At 52.5% G+C, this 16,952-nt stretch overlaps 1 protein-coding gene across 1 annotated transcript in view; it reads left to right on the forward strand.

Moving 5' to 3' along the window:
• KIF6 (kinesin family member 6) overlaps positions 1–11,114 on the forward strand; it is a gene marked incomplete at both ends in the record, with an annotated part of 383,803 nt that extends 372,689 nt beyond the window's left edge. The window contains 2 exons of the mRNA XM_082663489.1: positions 8,676–8,765; positions 10,382–11,114. Of these exons, the coding sequence (XP_082519615.1) occupies positions 8,676–8,765; positions 10,382–11,114 (823 nt within the window). The remainder of the gene's footprint in view (positions 1–8,675; positions 8,766–10,381) is intronic.
• Between the last annotated feature and the right edge of the window lie 5,838 nt (positions 11,115–16,952).

The following is a 16,952-nucleotide window of genomic DNA, read 5'->3' on the forward strand; positions in this document are numbered from 1 at the left end:
CCTGGCTGACATTTTCCCTGGACCTCTTCACATCCCCCAACCTGGCCCTCAGGGCCAGCACTTCGGCTTGTATTCTAGCTTTAGGAAACATCTCCTACGTGAGCCCCTAAGCCCCAGGTTAACAGCCGGCAAGGTATGTTCTGTTTGGCTACGCTGGTGTTTTAAAAGGCAGTGTAGGTCCACGAAAGAAAAAATTGATAAGTTTGACTATCTTCATATGGAAAATGCTGCTCTGTGAAAGACGCTGTTAAGAGAATGAAAAGACAAACCACAGACTGGGAGAAAATATTTGAAAAACATATATAAATGGGCAAAAGATCTGAACAGCCACCTCACCAAAGAAGATATACAGGTGGCAAATAAGTGTATGACAGGATGCTCCACATCATATGTCATTGCGGAAATACAAATTAAAGCAATAATGAGACACCATTCCACACCTATGAGAATGGCTAAAATAAAATAAAACTAAAAAATAATAATAATAAAAAAATAAAATAAAACTGACACCACCAAATGCTGGTGAGGATGTGGAGCAACAGGAACCCTTGTTCATTGCTGATGGGAAGGCGCAGCCTCTTGGGAAAACAGTTTGGTGGTTTCTTACTAAACTAAACATACTCTTACCATACGATTCATCAGTCATGCCCCTTGGTGTTTACTGAAATGAGTTGAAAACTCACATCCACACTTACATATGGTTGTTTACAGCTTTATTCATAATTGCCTAAAACTGGAAGCAACCAAGGTATCCTTCAAAAGGTGAATGGAAAAACAAGACAAACGGTACCTCCATATTTAATGATAAAAAGAAATGAGCTATTGAGCCATGAAAATACGTGGAGGAAACTTAAATGCATATCACTAAGCGACGAAGCCAGTCTGAAAAGGCTACATACTGTGTGATTCCAGCTATGACATTCTGGAAAGGGCAAACCTATGCACACAGGTAGAAAGATCAGAGAGAGGGAGAGAGGGCAGGGGTGGGAAGGATGAATAGGGAGAACACAGGGGATTTTTAAGGCAGTGAAACTATGCTGTAGGATACTGTAATGATGGATATACAATAGTATGCATTTGTCAAAATCCATAGAATCGTACAACAGAAAGAGTGAACCCCGACGTAAGCTGTGGACATCAGTTAATAATGATGGTTCATCAGTTGTAATGAATGTACAACACTAATGCAAGATGTTAGTAATAGGGGAAAATACAAGCCGGGAGAGAGAGGATACATGCGAATTCTCTGTACTATTTGCTTAATATTCTGTAAACCTAAAACTTTTGTAAGAAAAATAGTCCATTCATTTTTTAAAAAAACTTAAAGGCAGTGTAAGTAGGCAGCTGCACTTCTCCGTGGCAATACAGAGCTTGGCATTAGTGTCCCACACTTGCCCTCTCTGTGCCTTCCCTTGGGTACCTGCTAATCTCTGGGATACTTGAGTTTCCAACCCCTAATGCCTTCCTGCTGCCCCACTCTGGGCCCCCTCCCTGAAACCCCAGGACTCCACAGAGCATGTTTAAAAAACACTAGTCCAGCCAGCCCAGAGCTTGCCCCAGTCATTGCTCTGGCTCCGGCTCCGATCCGAGCCTCTCGAGTGTCCGCCACACGAGACTAAGCCCTCCTCCCCAGTGGGAGGCTTCTCAGAACCCCTGACTATTTCTCCAGCTTCTTTTCTGATCTCTTCCAAGCTCCTACTGGTAGGAGTATCCTGCCCAGCAAACAGGAAGCTCCAGCTCTAATTTTTCTTTTGCTTCAAGACAATGAAGTGTGTGTGTGTGCGTGTGTGCGTGTGTGTGCGCGTGTGAGTGTGTGTGTGTGTGTGAGTGAGTGTGTGTGTGTGAGAGAGAGTGTGTGTGTGTGTGTGTGAGTGTGTGTGTGAGTGTGTGTGTGAGTGAGTGTGTGTGAGTGAGTGTGTGTGAGTGAGTGTGTGTGTGTGTGTTGGGAAAGGCCCGGTGAAACTACTCCAGGGCTATAAGGTAGACATAGACCGTGCCTGCCAAGTGAAGCTCAGAACCTTGAATTTCAAAGGCGTGTATCAGGTTACCTATAGGAGCTTCTCCCAAAATCATGCTCCCTGAGCTCTACCCCCAGCACTTTTGATGATGCTGGAAGGAGGGTCTTTGGGGAGTGGACTCTCAGGCAGGCTCGGGGCACTGTTCAGTCTCTGTCATCTGTGGTGGCAGCCGGTGCTCAGGTGGGATCTCTAACCTTCGGCAGAGATAACCAAGTGTCCTGAGAAGTGTCTGTTAAGATGTCTCGGCTATGAGAGGTCGGCACCCCTAAATTCCTTCGCACAGAGTAGTTCAGATACCGTTCATTGTGGGCGGAAAGGTTACAGTGGACAGGTGAGAGGAGAAGGGTCCTGCTAGAGACTGGCAAGGGCAAGGTCTTGGGCTCCTCCTCTGATAAAGAAGTCACCTGCCACTGCTTTAAAAAGCTGGCAGAGAAGAGCTCACAGAGCTCTACCAGGGGTGAGGCAGGGAGGAGACCCTGCCCCTGGTCATTGTGGCTTCGCAGACATTCTCTGTGAACAGCCAACTGTGGAGGATTAGTTGTTGGCGTCCGTAAATTCTCCAAGGAGGCTTCTCCAAGGCTCTCCTCTCTTACGGTAATCACATCTCCTGTGAGGGCTCTAAGGGCCAGGAACTGAACACGTGTGTGACGTATGTGCTATCATTGCGCCCATTTTACAGATGCGAACACTCTGGCTCCGAGAGATCAACTAACTTGCTAGGGTCACCCAGCTAATGAGAGGTGAGACCAGGACTGGAACCCAGGCCTGTCAGCATCCGGCCCCCCCTCTCCCCTCACTCCTCACATCAGTTTCCTTTAACCTTAATGACCACGACCATCCTTTAGGGACACGTGCGTATCCTGTTGTTTAGTAGAAGGTGACATTTTCCCACTCATATTCTGCACTATTTTGTACAAATGTGTTTTCCTCATATTCGTCCAAGTGCCAGGTCCTCCTGCTTGGGGTCCCCATTCTTTCCATGTGTCCACGATCTGATTTTCCCAAGAGACAAAGATTTTCAAAGAGCAAAATTATGGCTCCTAAGAAGGCCAACCTCTGACTGGAAAACCAGAGCTCCCTTGGATTGGGAACTCCAATCCAAGGATGGGATGATTGGCCCCATCGTTTCAGTTGAGAAACCCTGAAATCAATCCTATTTCACTAATGAGAAAACTGAGGCCCAGGAAGGGAACGTGATGCTCTGAACTCTGTGGTTAACAATGGGACGAGCTGCAGCTTCAGCCTGAACTCCAGGCTCCATGTCGAGCCACGGTTTTTCCTTCCTTCCTTGCCTCCCGGCCCCCCATGCTCCCCTGCCTCCCCCTCTCTCCCCCTCTCTCCTCCTCACTCCTTCACTCCCTTCTTCCCCTCACTTTCCCCCACTTTCTTTTTTTTTTTTTTTTTGGTACACGGGCTTCTCACTGTTGTGGCCTCTCCCATTGTGGAGCACAGGCTCCGGACGCACAGGCTCAGCGGCCATGGCTCACGGACCCAGCCTCTCCGCGGCATGTGGGATCTTCCCAGACCGGGGCACGAACCTGTGTCCCCTGCATTGGCAGGCGAACTCTCAACCACTGCGCCACCAGGGAAGCCCTCCCCCACTTTCTTGCTCTACCTAACCCTTCCCACCCTACATTCTTTCTCCCCCTTTTCTCCTCCTCCTCCCGATGCTTCTCCCCCCTCCTCCCAGGCTCCCTCTAGGCCAAGGCCACTCTCTATTGTTTGTCCATTTGTCCATCCCTCTGCCAGCTTCTCTGAGAGAGTGTCCACCCTGGAATGGGTCTAAGAACTGGCCACTGGGAAGGCCTCCTAGGATCTCCTCGGGAAACACCGTTAGAATCCTCCCCCAGCATCTACCTTGTCTGAGAGGCAGGGCCTATCCTGGCCTGGCCTTCCAAGATATTCCTAAGGTATCCCAAGTTAAGGTGATCCCTAGATGTGCTTGCCAAAAGATCCTTAACCTTGACGTTCAGAACCTTGGATCTCAAAGGTGCCCATCAGCTCACCATGGGTTACCTGCAAGGAGTCCCCTCAGTTTAGACTTTCACAAAGGGTGCTCTTCTGGGTGCTGGCCCTCGGGCAAGCCAGCTCCCCCTTTGGGATCCCCTCGTCTCATCTGTAAGATGCGTCGAGGTCCCTCTGACACTATTCTTCCATGAGCAGGCGAGTGTCCCGGGGCCACTGCAGAGCTGCTGGGACAGGAGAGTGAGAGTCCAGCTGCCTGTCTCCCCTGAGCTCCAGAGATGCTGCTCCTGATGGGACCACTGCAGCCCGGGGGCTGGTCCTCTTGCTCCTTGGGTTCTGACAGAAACCTGATTTCATCCCTTCCCCAGGGATGCTCTGGGCCTGTGGGCTGATCACACTAAATTCACAACACTGTGATGGGCAACCATCATTAGGAGGCCTAATTACTATTAATATTACTTACTAATCCTTGTGAAGGAAGAGATGATTGATTCTGATGGCCGTTGTGCGCTCTCTCCGGAAGGAGTGTCAGCGTGAGAAGTGAATTCACCGTCAAAGGCTCGTGGGTCAGGAGAGAGGGCAAAAGTCATGGTATGACCCTGAGGGTTCAGAGGCCGAGCTATGGCACCCAGGGATGCTCCTGCGGCCTCGGGGCTGGAGGAGCCCCAAGCCATCACACTGCGCCATCCTCCTGCGGGAGCTGCTCAAGGCAACGGGACGGGCAGCTGGGCCTCTGCAGAGGGTGCCGGATGCCCCCATCTGTCCTGTCACCTCCATCTCTGCCCTTTTCCACCCACTCCCAGCCCTCAACAGTTAGCACCTGTGAGCACTCCCTGGACTCTTAGAAAAGGCTCGGCCGGGAAACCATTGAGTTCATGAGCCATTTGTGTGCCAGTGGCTTGATCGTGTGAGACTTGCTGCAGCTTCCAAACTGACCGTGACCTGGTGTCATTGCAGCACCTGCGGGATGGAAAGCCCTTTCTCCTTCCCTAGTTGAGGCCTGCACCAGGAACCATTCAGAAGGAACCCTAGGAACTTGCCTCTGTTCTCCAAAGAAAGGCATACAGAGCCTGCCACCTTGTGGCTGCCTCTGGTCCTACAGTGACCCTCAGCACAGATGCTCAGCTCACCCGAAGACTCAGTGCAGAGTCTCTGGGATACTGGGAAATAGACATCTGAGGGGGGAAAAAAAAAATCCCAGGCTCTGATTTCCTTTCCCGTTTGTAGGACCCACATTCCTGAGACGGTGGAGGCAGGCCCAGGGTAAGAGGCCCTGCCCTGGCTGAGACAGGAGAGGGCAGAAGACAGGAGCTGGAGAGGAAGCAGTGCTCACGGCTGGTTATTGGGCCTGTGGAGAGCCTGGGGCTGCTGACGCGTGCTGAGCAAAGCCAGAGCACCTGTCTCTAACCCTGCCTGCCAGTCACCCCCAGAGTCCCCACCTGTGAAATGAGGGTTCTGAGGTGACTTCGGAGGCCTCTTTCTACTCCAATATTGTGTCTAAGCAGGACATTGCAAAGCAAGGGAGTGGATCCCTTCATGGCACTGACATCCCAGGATAGCTTGCCTCTCCACCTCCCAAGGGGTGCTGTTGGGCTCCACTCTTTCCCAACTGAGAATCCAAGGCAAGGAGCGCACATCAATTAAATGGGCAAAACTGCATCTGCATGAGCTGTTGGGTCTAACTCCTCACTCAGGGAGCACAGAGCCGGTCAGCCAGGGCCACCCAGGCTCAGTCCATGTGGCCAGGGATAAGCCATGTGTCTCCAGCATGTGTTTCCTCAGAATGCCAGAGCTGAGTCCGGTTAATAAAGCACAAGTTCTGAAGCCTCACAGAGCTGTGATTAGATCCAGATACTGCCACTTACGACTGGGCAACTTGTAGAATTTCTTTAACCTCTCTAAGCCTCAGCTTTCTCGTCCATATAACGGGGATGGTGAGGCTATTGAGAGGATTAAATAGCGTAATGTTTGCAGAGCACCCTCCCAGAACCTGGTGTGCAGAGAGTGTCTATAAAGGACGGTTGTGATCATTGTTGTTTTTGTTCCACGACCACAGCTGGTACATGCAATGCTCTAGCAATGAAAATTAGTGTATAAACCATCTGTTATAGACTGAATGTGTCCCCAAAATTCATATGTTGAACTCTAATCCCTAGTGTGAGGGTATTAAGAGAAAGGGCCTTTGGGACCTAATTTGGTCATGAGGGTGGGGCCCTCGAGAATGGAAATAGTGACCTTATAAAAAGAGGCCAGAGTCCTAGCTTACTCTACCATGTGAGAACACAGCAAGAAGTCGGCAGTCTGCAACCCAGAAGAAGGCTCTCACCAGAACACAACCACGCTGGCACCCTGATCTCAGACTTGCAGCCTCCAGAACTGTGAGAAATGAATTTCCATTGTTTATACGCCACTCAGCCTGCGGTATTTTGTTATAGCAGCCCAAAGAGACTCAGTCAGAAATTAGTACCAGAAGTGGGGTGTTACTATAACAGATACTTAAAAATGTAGGAGCAGTTTTGGAACCAGGTAATGGGTAGAGGCTGTCAGAGTTTTGAAGCACGTGCTAGAAGATGCTGAGGTTGTCACGAATGGACTTTTAAAGGCAGTTCTGGTGAGGGCTCAGAAAGGAAAGAGGAGAGCTGTAGAGAAAGCTGCTATCTTCTTAGAGAATACGGAAATAATCACGTAGAGAATGTTGGTAGAAATATGGATGGTAAAGGCCATTCTGGTGAGGTCTCAGACAGAAGTGAGGAACATGTTATTGGACAGTGAAGAAAAGGTGATCTTGTTATAAAGTGGCAAAGAACTTGGCTGAATTGTGTTCATGTTCTAGTGTTTTGTGGAAAGAAGCACTTGCGAGGGATAAAATTGGACATTTAGCTGAGGAGATTTCTAAGCAAAGTGCTGAGGGAGAGGCTTGGCTCCTCCTGATTGCTTACAGCAAAATACAAGAAGAGAGGAAAGATTTGAAGGTGGAATTATTAAGCAAAAAGGAACTAGAACTTAAAGATTTGGGAAACTCTCAGCCTATCCGTACAGCAAAAAATGAGAAAACATCTTCAGAAGAGAACGCTAGGAGATTAGTGTGGGTGTGAACCCCAGACTTCATCAGCCTCCCCAGCAGAAAAACTGCCAGACTGAACTGAAGCAGAAGGAGATGGGAGGAAGAAAGGAAGGCTGGTGGACTTCTGGGACCTCACGGGACAGGACCATAGAACTATTCTGTTGTGAATGGGCACTATCCTTCAAGACAAGGGAAGAATTTCCCCAAAGGCAATTCAGAGATCATCACAGCTGCCTCCTCCATTTCAAAAAGGGAGACGATAGCCTTGCTTTCAACAATCCAGACAGCCTCTGCCCAAGGCTGTCGGGGTGGAGCCGATCAGCAGAACTATGAGGGCACGACCCCTGCCCAGCAGAGCTCAGCAGCAACTCCACCCATGGGTCCAGAAGACAGGACCCTCACCCCAGTGGGTCCGGAGGGTAGAGTGTCAAGCCAAAGAGGATTGTTCTCAAGCCCTAGGATCTCATGAAGTTTGCATTGCTAAGTTTTGGACCTGCTTGGGACCTGTCACTCCCTCCTTCTTTCCTGTTTCTCCCTTTTGGAATGGAAATGTCTATCCTATGCTTGTCCCATCATTGCATTTTGGAAGCACATAACTTGTCTGGTTTTACAGGTCCACAGCTGGCAAGGCATTTTTGCCTTAGGATGAAGCATACCTTGAGTGTCACCCATATCTAATTTAGATGATATTTCAATGGATGAGATTTTGGACTTTAGAGTTGATGCTGGCATAAGTCGGGGGCTGGTGGAATGGAATGAATGTATTTTACATGAGAAGGACTTGAATGGGGGGAGGGGCAGGGGCAGAATGTTATAAACTGAACGTGTCCTCCAAAAATTCATATGTTGAAGTCTAACCTCCAAAGTGATAGTCTTTGGAGGTGGGCATTTAGGTCATGAGGGTGGGGCCCTCGTGAATGGGATTAGTGCCCTGATGAGAAGAGGCCAGAGACTTAGCTCACTCTCTTTCTACCATGTGAGAACACAACGAGAAGTCGGCAGTCTTGACCATGCTGACACCCTGATCTCAGACTTGCAGCCTCCAGAGAGAAATAAATTCATGTTGTTTAAGCCATCCAGTCTGTGGTGTTCTGGTATAACTGACTAATCATCATCCACAACAGAGGATTCTTGGCTTCTGCCATAGTCTGCTTGGGCTGCCGTAGCAGAATGCCATAGACGAAGCAGCTTAAACAACAGGGACTTATTTATTTCTCACAATTCTGGAGGCTGGGAAGTCCCAGATCAAAGTCCACAGGATCCACTTCTGGTAAGAACCCTCTCCCTGGTTTGCAGATGACGGCCTCCTCTCTGTGCCCTCACCTGGTAGAGAGACGGCTCTGATCTCTCCTCCTCTTCTTATAAGGGCATCGATCCTATAATGGGGGCTCCACCCTCATGACCTCATCCAAACTAATTACCTTCCCTCCAATTAACTTCCCTCCAGATACCTTCCCTCCAGATACCATTACCACCTCCAGATACCATCACACTGGGGATTCAATTTCAACGTATGAATTTTGGGGAGACAAACTTTCAGTCCATACAGCTCCTAGATATAAACTCTAAATTTCTCTTCTGTAAACCTCCTCCCATACCTTTTTCTTTTGTCGACTTGTCTCTTGCAGTGACGTATATGCCAGGAAAATCCTGCCCTCGCCTGGCTCCCTCCTGCACAGCCAGGAGCAGAGCAGCCCCAGCAGCCCCCTGGAGGACAGGTCTGTGGTCTTCCCTCTCTGACACCTGTGACAGCCACTGCTGTGGGTGCAGCAGGCTGAAATCGCCAATCTGCTTCCCTCACAACCCAAGGAGCCCCTTGTGCAGTGGCTTCACAGACAGAGCCCAGGGCAGGCCTCCGCCGTGGTACCCCAGGAATTCCCTGGGATCTCTCACAGATGCCAACTCCCAGAGCCAAGGAATTTTCCCCGGGGTCGCTGGGGCCCCATGCAGGCAGAGTGGCTTCATGTATCCTTGTAAATGACGTACCTGGGGCCATTCAAGGAACAGGAGCCAGCCCAGGGGCAGTTCCACGTGGCCCACCAGCCCTGTGCAGAGTCCCCAGGCAGGGAAGGGCATGGAGTTGAGAAGCCTGGCCTCAGGGCTGTGAGCCATTCACTCCAGGATGAACAAAGCCGGCGCGAGGCCTCTCCCCAGCACGTGTCTCCACGCCCTCTGACTAGAATACCTGCATGCCCTTCTTCCCGTGGCAGGCAGGCCGTCCAAGGGTGAACTCCACCCACCGTCCCTCCCAGCCCTGGACAGAGCACACAGCTCCAGAGCTGTCCCAGTCTCCCTGCCGCAACTCTGCTTTAGCACTTCTCACTGACTTGCAGCTGGAACGCCAAAAATTACATGTGATAACGAGCAACCTTTGCTATTTATAATCCTCGCTGCCTTCTAAGAGAGTGGATACTGTCACCTGCTGTGTGGAGTGACAGGTGTGAGGATGGACGCTTGGCAGAGCCGGGGGAGTACCTTGCTTTGAATTTTCTCAAGGGGGATTTTATGTATAGGAGGTGGATGGAAAAGGAGGAGGGAGAAGGTGACAGGCATCCCTCCCTTTTTAAGGGGATTTCACTTCTTACAAATCTCATTGGCCAGAACCTGGTCACCTGACCACACATAGCTGCAAAGAAGGCTGGGAAATGCCGTTTTTTAATGCGGCAACTTGCTGGGCTAAATATTATGCTTCTGTTTTTAAGGAGAGAAGGGAGAAGACTTATCTCTGTCTCAGGAGCAACTAGCTAAGCCATGGTAGGGGATGGGGATGCAGTGGGGACACATCCTAAAGGATACGACATCTAAGTTGGGTGCTAAAGGAATCTGGCCCCAGGTAGAATGGGCTTGGTTTGGGTAAGTTAGGGGCAGGGTGGGGGGAGGGTGTGGGTGCAGGGAGAGGAAGGTGGGTTGAGGGGATGGAGAAGATGCCGAGAGAAAGTCTGTGCTGCTGTGTAAGGGTCTGAGGGGAGAGCAGCCCAGGAAGAGGAGACAGCGAGGCAAAGGGCCTGAGGCCAGAAGGAACTTGGTGTAACAGAGTAGCAGGGTGGCCGGAGCACAGTGAATGGGCCCACATCACACAGAGACGGAGTTTGAATTTCATTCCAAGAGTGATGAGAAGCCACTAAGGGTTTGAGCCAAAGGGCTGGGGGACACGTGCCTCGTCTGGGTGCAGAAGGATTGCTGTGGGGGCTGCAGAGAAGGAGGGGGGCGAGGAGGCAGGAGCCCGCAGCCCCTGGGTGAGATCCAGTCAGTGAACGTGGGAAAGCACTATGGAAAGGTGAGCTCTGGGGCCAAACATAAGGCGTGGTAAAGTGTGACCTGTGCTTGTCCCCAGGATCCCGGAGAGGCCAGTGTCTTCGGTCCCGCTCACGGGGGACAGCCAGACAGACTCCGACATCCTGGCGTTCGTCAAGGCCAGACAGAGCATCCTGCAGAGGACAGGTCAGTGCACCTTCCCTGGCAGCTCCTCCAGGGCCATGGTCAAGGGGCGGCGAGGGGGGGAGGCTAGAGCCGAGGAAGCTGGAAGCTTCCCGAATGTTCCTAAAGCCTCGGGCCTGGCCTTGCAGTCACTTCACGTGTGCCTGCCTCGGCCTCCCCCTGGAGAAAGCCCCAGAAGGCAGCACTGGACACACCGAGACAGGCCAAGGGGGTGGCTGGCCCAGGTGCCCCGGCCCTGCTTGGCAAAGTTGCTCTCCCTCCTCCAGATCTTCAGCGTCTCTTGTTGCCTGTCCCCAGAGCCCACTCCCCTCTGCACAGCCCTCTCCAAACAGGAAGGGCTGAGTGATGGTTTGGTAACTTGTTTAACCCCTGGCTCCAAATTTCACTCTCCTTTTGGAGCGTGGTCCTTGCCAGCGAGTTGGAGATGTAAACACCACTTAAAAGCTCAGGCCTGCGGACATGGTAACAGTTACAGAAGAAATATGTGGTGTGTCAGAAACAGGATGAGAAAGAGAAGACCCTTCCTGGCCTCCATCACTGACCTCTCCCCTTCGTCTTGGCACCGGCCCAGCCACCGTGGACAGGCCTTCTCTTCTCCTTCCTTCTCCCTGGAGACCCACAGGGACTAGGCTCCATCCGGGGCCCCCTACCCCAGCCCCGCTTTTAGTCTTAGCCTCATCCCAGCACTGTAATCCAAAGGCTACTCGTCAGGCTTGGCATTGCTTTCACACGGCAGCAAGGCACCCTGATGGGTGAAACGGCCGACCTGGATCCTATGATGTCCGACTCCTGCCCCGAGAGGCCTACACGCAGCTTCACCGCCAGCTCCCTGCAGTTTAGATAGCAGGAGGTTTGCACGTGGACAGAGCACCCCCAGGAAAGGGTGGCCTTTGTCATATCGTCCTCACCCTCGCTGGGATGCCGGCCCGCTGACTGTTCTTTCTTCTTCACCACTAGCACCAGCAGCATCAGCGCCATTGTCAGGTCTTTTCTGAGACCTGGGACCCGCCATCTCTGCCACCAACCTGCCGTGACGCCCTGACCACATAACTTGCCTTCTCTCATCCTCAGGTTCCTTGTCTAAAAAAGAAAAACAATTGAATTCAGGTTCAGTGCTCTCCAAGGCCCCATCTCTCCCCCAAATACTCTAATGATATGTATCAGACACAGAACAATACTGAACAGCCAATCAGTGAATGAACACTGCATTTATTAGGCACCATCTGTATGTCAGGCCCTGTACCAGTGCTGGGGCCATATCAGTGAACAGGACAGACTCAAGCCCTTTACATTCTGGAAGGAAGAAGACAGACAATGACCACGTCGACAAAGACATAAGGTCATCCGAGGTGCCAACGAGTGCTTTAAGTAGCTGCAATATGTAATGTGTAGAGATCCCCAGGGACACGGCGGTGGGGGGAGAGCTTGAAACTGATGGCTGAAGAGTGAGGATGGCGTAGCCATGCGGTTCTGGGAGGGAACCTTCCACTCAGTCTGGGAAGAGCAGAACGTGACCAGCCCTGGAGGGGAAGGAGCTTGGCTTGGTTACAGGCGGGGGGAGCCGAGCCAGGGAGCAGGGCCAGATCACATGGACCTTGCAGGTGAGGGTAAGGGCCTTGGCTTCCATTCCAGGAGTGGTGGGAGCTCTGTGAAGAATTTGAACCATAGCGTGATGTGATCTGATCAGTGCTTTCGAAAGCTCGCTCTGGCTGCTGTATGTAGTGTAGGCTGTGGAGGGCCGGAAGTGGCTCACTTCTCAGGGAAGCACCTTCCCAGGAAGGTCCAGGGGGAGGGTGGCCGGGACTTACCTGCCGCCTGAATGGGACACGTGAGGGTCATGAAGACTCGCTTATATACTGAAAGGGAAGGCCCAGTGCTGGGTGTGGGGGGGGGAGGGAATTTATGATTTGGGAAAGAGGACCAAAACTGCAGGAGAAAGTTCTTTGAGGAATTGGAGGGGATGATGTCCAGGACATAAGTGGAGGGAGTGTTGGCTTTTGGGGCTGGGAGACACACCCCTCAGTGAACAAATTCATAAAAACCAACCGTTATTTGTCCTGTCAAGAAGTCTACAAATAAGCAATACTTTAACGTTATATTTACTTAGCTTTTGTACACATAATAGAGATGAGATCATCCAACCTTCTCAGAAGAGAAGAGGCAGACACCCAAGGTCTATGTCAGGATGGCGTCTTCCTGCTGACACCGGCCCAGCTGGTGCAGAAAGCTGGGCCGAAGACTGGGGCGCTTCTACCACAATGCGTATGGCAGGTTACCAGTTATACGTTTCTTCCGCATATATCATTCCCTCAACACTCCTGTAAATTACCCAGAGCCAAGAGTGCGATCCCCCTTTTGACAGGAGAGGGAACTGCTCACAAACGGCAGAGCCAGGAGGACCCTGGCCTCCCGTGCTCGCTCCACCGGGGCCGTGCTGTCTGGAAAGCCACCCTGCTGGCGGGTGTTTTCTCTTGGCCTCCACCCTCCCTGCAGCTGGAGAGCTTTGTTCTCCAAACAAACAGCAGCCTGGAAGTAATTCATCAAAACAAACAGAAGTTCGAGGGTTCCATTTTTATTCTCAAGGGAAAGAAAATAATTCCAGGTTCTTAGTGACCATGGGGCCACAAGGAAGCTGAAAACAGGGTGACAAAGGGTCCCTCTCCGGCCAGGTCGGGGCTGAGAGGCAGCAGGTGCAGCCTCTCCCGATGCACAGATGGCCCAGGTCCCACCGCGCAGCGCTTTCTACGCAGCCCACTTATCAGGCCTCCCTGGCAGGCAAACACACAGGCCGGGGCCCAGGCACTTCCCCAGCCAAAGCAAACACTCCCTCTCCCCTGGCCTGGGCCCCTCTGCTCTTAATTTAGCGGCGCTGTCTGCCTGGGCTCCTTCAGAAGTGCTCATTACAGGGAATTTGTGACCGTCAGCCTGGGAGCAGCAGCCCAGAAAGAGTGATTTAACACAAGCCTTGCCCGACTTGTCCAGCTCTTAGACTTCACCAAGGGCCGGCATGAATCTACTTGACTTAGGATGCGTGGAAAAGCTGTGGAGCGTTTAAATCCCTGCCAGGGGCGCACGTGGACAGGTGTATCTCCCCCCGTAAGGGGTGTTAGTCATCCATGGTTTCAAATCTGTTTCTAACTGCCAAGGATGGCTTTAAGAGATTAACCCCTTTCTAGAGTGCCTTCTGTTTTGTGTTGTTTTTAATCTTCCTTAATCCCTGAGTTTGGAAGTATTTCTGTCTGGACGGGAACCTTGGTGTGACCCCCGTGACCACGACGCCCTCTTCTCCAGCTGGTGCCAGGAGGAGGCTCCAAAGCCCCCTGAGCTCCCAACCCCACCACCTGTGTTCTGAAAAAACCCCGGCTCTCTCCTTCAGTCAGGAGCCCTCCCAGCGAAGCGGAAAGAACACAGATCCGAGAGGGAAGAGACCCAAACACAAGGGCTGTCTCCGCCATGGGAGACCGTGGGCAGGTCACCTCCTCCAGCCTCCCTGTCACATCTGTCGAGTTCAGATTCCACCTTTGCCTGGGTGGTCAGCCTCTCCTGAGATAACGTCCATAAAAGTCCCCTGTAAACTGCTGAGCGCCAGGGAACCATCATCGGGGAAGCTGGCCTCTGTGCTGAGGACTGGTCCAACACAGACCAGCGATTGTTTTGTAAAGGGTGCAGCAGTACCCTCCATTCTGGGAATCTACAGTCACAAAATCCCAATATAGACTGAGAGCTCCAGCAATTAAATAAGGTTCATAAAGTAGAGAGTGCACTGGAAATGGCACATCTGTCGTGGGCTGAGGTCCGTCTGTGTGAGGAGCTGTGTCCTGGTGACGTGCGCACTCTGAGCCCAGCCCTGCGCCCCAGCCCTGCCCCCAGTCATCACCGCGGGCAACTGTCTGCGGGGAAGGTGACAGCCCGGCGGTGGGGGCTGGCTCAGACTCCTTCCCACTCCTTCCCACTCATCCTGGCCCTGGGTGCTCGTCCGTGGGGCAGAGGAAGCATCAGACCCGTGACTTACTCAGCAGCCACATGCCTGCTGGTCCCCGGTACCTGCCCTCGCCAGTCCTTGGAATAGAGAGATGCAAGCAACGGGTTTCGGCCTGGCTGTTCCTCAGAATCGCCCGGACCCACCCCAGAGATTCTGATTTAACCCATCCTGGGAGTGGCCTGGGTAGGAGGATTCCAAAGGGCTCCCCGGGGGGTTCCAGTCTGTAGCAGAGCTGGGAACCATGGGTCCAGGGTGACTAGAGCACATTACCTTCCCACGGTCTGGTGTGTCTGACATTCTCCCTTCCTGTCCTGGGATTCAATCAGGACAGCTAAGAACGTCTTAAAACTAAGGACCATCTCCATTTAATTAACCAGTGAGGCCTGCCTGGGGTCTTGCACACAGAACTAGGTCTGAAGGACCAACGGCTCACAGCCTTGAATTGTTTTCACTCTCTTCCTCCCCATTATCTCCCACATTCGATGTGTCGCAGAGAATTACCAATTCTCCCCCAGCAACAGCAAGCGGACCACGCCCACACTCTCCCACTGCCGGGTCCCCATGGCCACACCCAGCTGCCCGTGCTGCCTCACCCCTCAGCCTCTCTGCCTGCTGCAATTTTTTTTTAACACTGTGTTCTTTACCTGAGAATCTTCAGAAATTCCCTTTTGCTCTTATTAGGACAGCCAAACTTTAAGCAAATTAACTGCACGTCACTCACACTAGTTCTCACACTTTTCTGGTCCGGTGAGTCTGGGTGGGCCCAAGATTCTGCATTTCTTAACAAGCTCCTGGAGATGCCAAGGCTGCCGGTCCGTGGACCACTCTTTGTGAAGCAAGGAGCTATGCTAGCTACGTTGCTCTTTCCAGGTACCTTGTCTGCTCCAGCGATTTGGAAATGAGGAAGTGAGGCCCAGAGAACAAACATGTTTTGCCCAAAGTCACACCACAGGTTGGGGACCATCCTGGCTAGAACTCAGGGGTCCTGCTTCTTAGTCCAGAGAACCCTTCTCCATATCCAGCTATGGGAGGCTACAGGATGGAGCCACGTGGTCAGGAGGGGCCATCATGCAATACAATGAACATCTGGGGCAAAAAGCAAGGAGAGAATCTCTGCGAGAATTAAGTCGGAGGGTCAGTGAAAATCGTGGGATAGGAGAAGGAGGGTGGATCCTGACTCAGAGAGATGAAACCTTTGCAAAGGGGAGTAAATGCAGCCCTGAGAGGTTAGGCCCTGAGAGGTGCCTTGCCCGACACCCAGAGTGGTGACCTGCAGCCTCCTCCCCTTGCCTTTCCATCCAGGAGGGGTCCGTGCTCCACGCACAGCCTAACCAAGAACACTCGTCTCCTTTCAGGTTTCCAATAAGCGTCCACCATGCATTGCGGCAGCAAGAACGGAGTACAGATGAAGGCCCCGTCTTCAGCAGCGATCTGTGGGCTGCTGGAGCAACCGGTGACTTTGATTCTGGTGGAGGGGCTACTTCTTTAAGGATGATATCTTGGAGGCTGCCAGTGAGGCTGGGGCCAGGCTTACGGTGCCATCCTTGCTGTGGGTGCTGGAGCTGCTGGCAGTCAGGCAATGCCAGGGTGCTGGGGCGGGATGAGGGCTTTAGCTCACTCTCGTGGTGGTGTTTCACGCAGACGATCAGAAACTTTGAGATTATGAAATAGTACCATCCTAGTGTAGTGGCAGGGGAAGCTCACACTGGTAGAATGAGGGGCAAACAATAATGGGTTATTTTTAGTTACTTACCCACCCGCTCCCCTGCCCCAGCCCCTGGTTGAGAAGCCCAGGAATGGCTGGGGCAGGCTACACAGCAGGTCAGAGCCAAAGACAAGGCAGTGGAATCCAGGGCATCTGGACAGCCAGTCCTGACCTCCCAGGCCGGACCCTCCGCCACGGCCTGGATGACCCGTAGGCAGTGCCGAAATCAGCTGTATCTCCAGGGAGCCACCCCCGCTGCCCCACTGCAAGGTCTAAGGACATGGCAGCACCCATCCGGGAGCTCTGCAGAGAGCTGAGAGGGGCAGTGTGGGTGCCCTGGGCCTCGCCTTCACCCCGCCTCTTAGGGCTCTGCAGGATTTGGGCCGATTCTCCCCGCTCCCACGGGGGGAGCGTCTGGGGGGGGGGTCTCGTCTCAGGAGCCCTCTCAGCATTCCAGACACAGAGCCAGCGGCCCGGTGGGTGGGCCGCCCCATGCCCACCCGGAGCCCCTAGGGGAACTGCCGCCTACCTCAGGGTCCTGGCAGCAGGGGTCCAAGCCAGCTGCAGCGGGGGAGGGGAGTGGAGGAGGGAGAGGGATGGCACCTGGAGATGAAGCCAACTGAATAAAAGTTCTTGTCCACTGCTCCCATTATCTCTGTCCCCTAAGTGCAGGCCCTCGCCACCCCAGAGAGAGAGCAGAGAGAGGACACGGCATAATCGGCTTCCCCCACCCCTTTTCAGGTCTGGGTAAAAGGATCATACAGGAGAAGCTAGATCATG

This window comes from Grampus griseus (genome assembly GCF_964374135.1).
Source record: "Grampus griseus genome assembly, chromosome: 10".
Classification (NCBI taxonomy): Eukaryota; Metazoa; Chordata; class Mammalia; order Artiodactyla; family Delphinidae; genus Grampus; species Grampus griseus.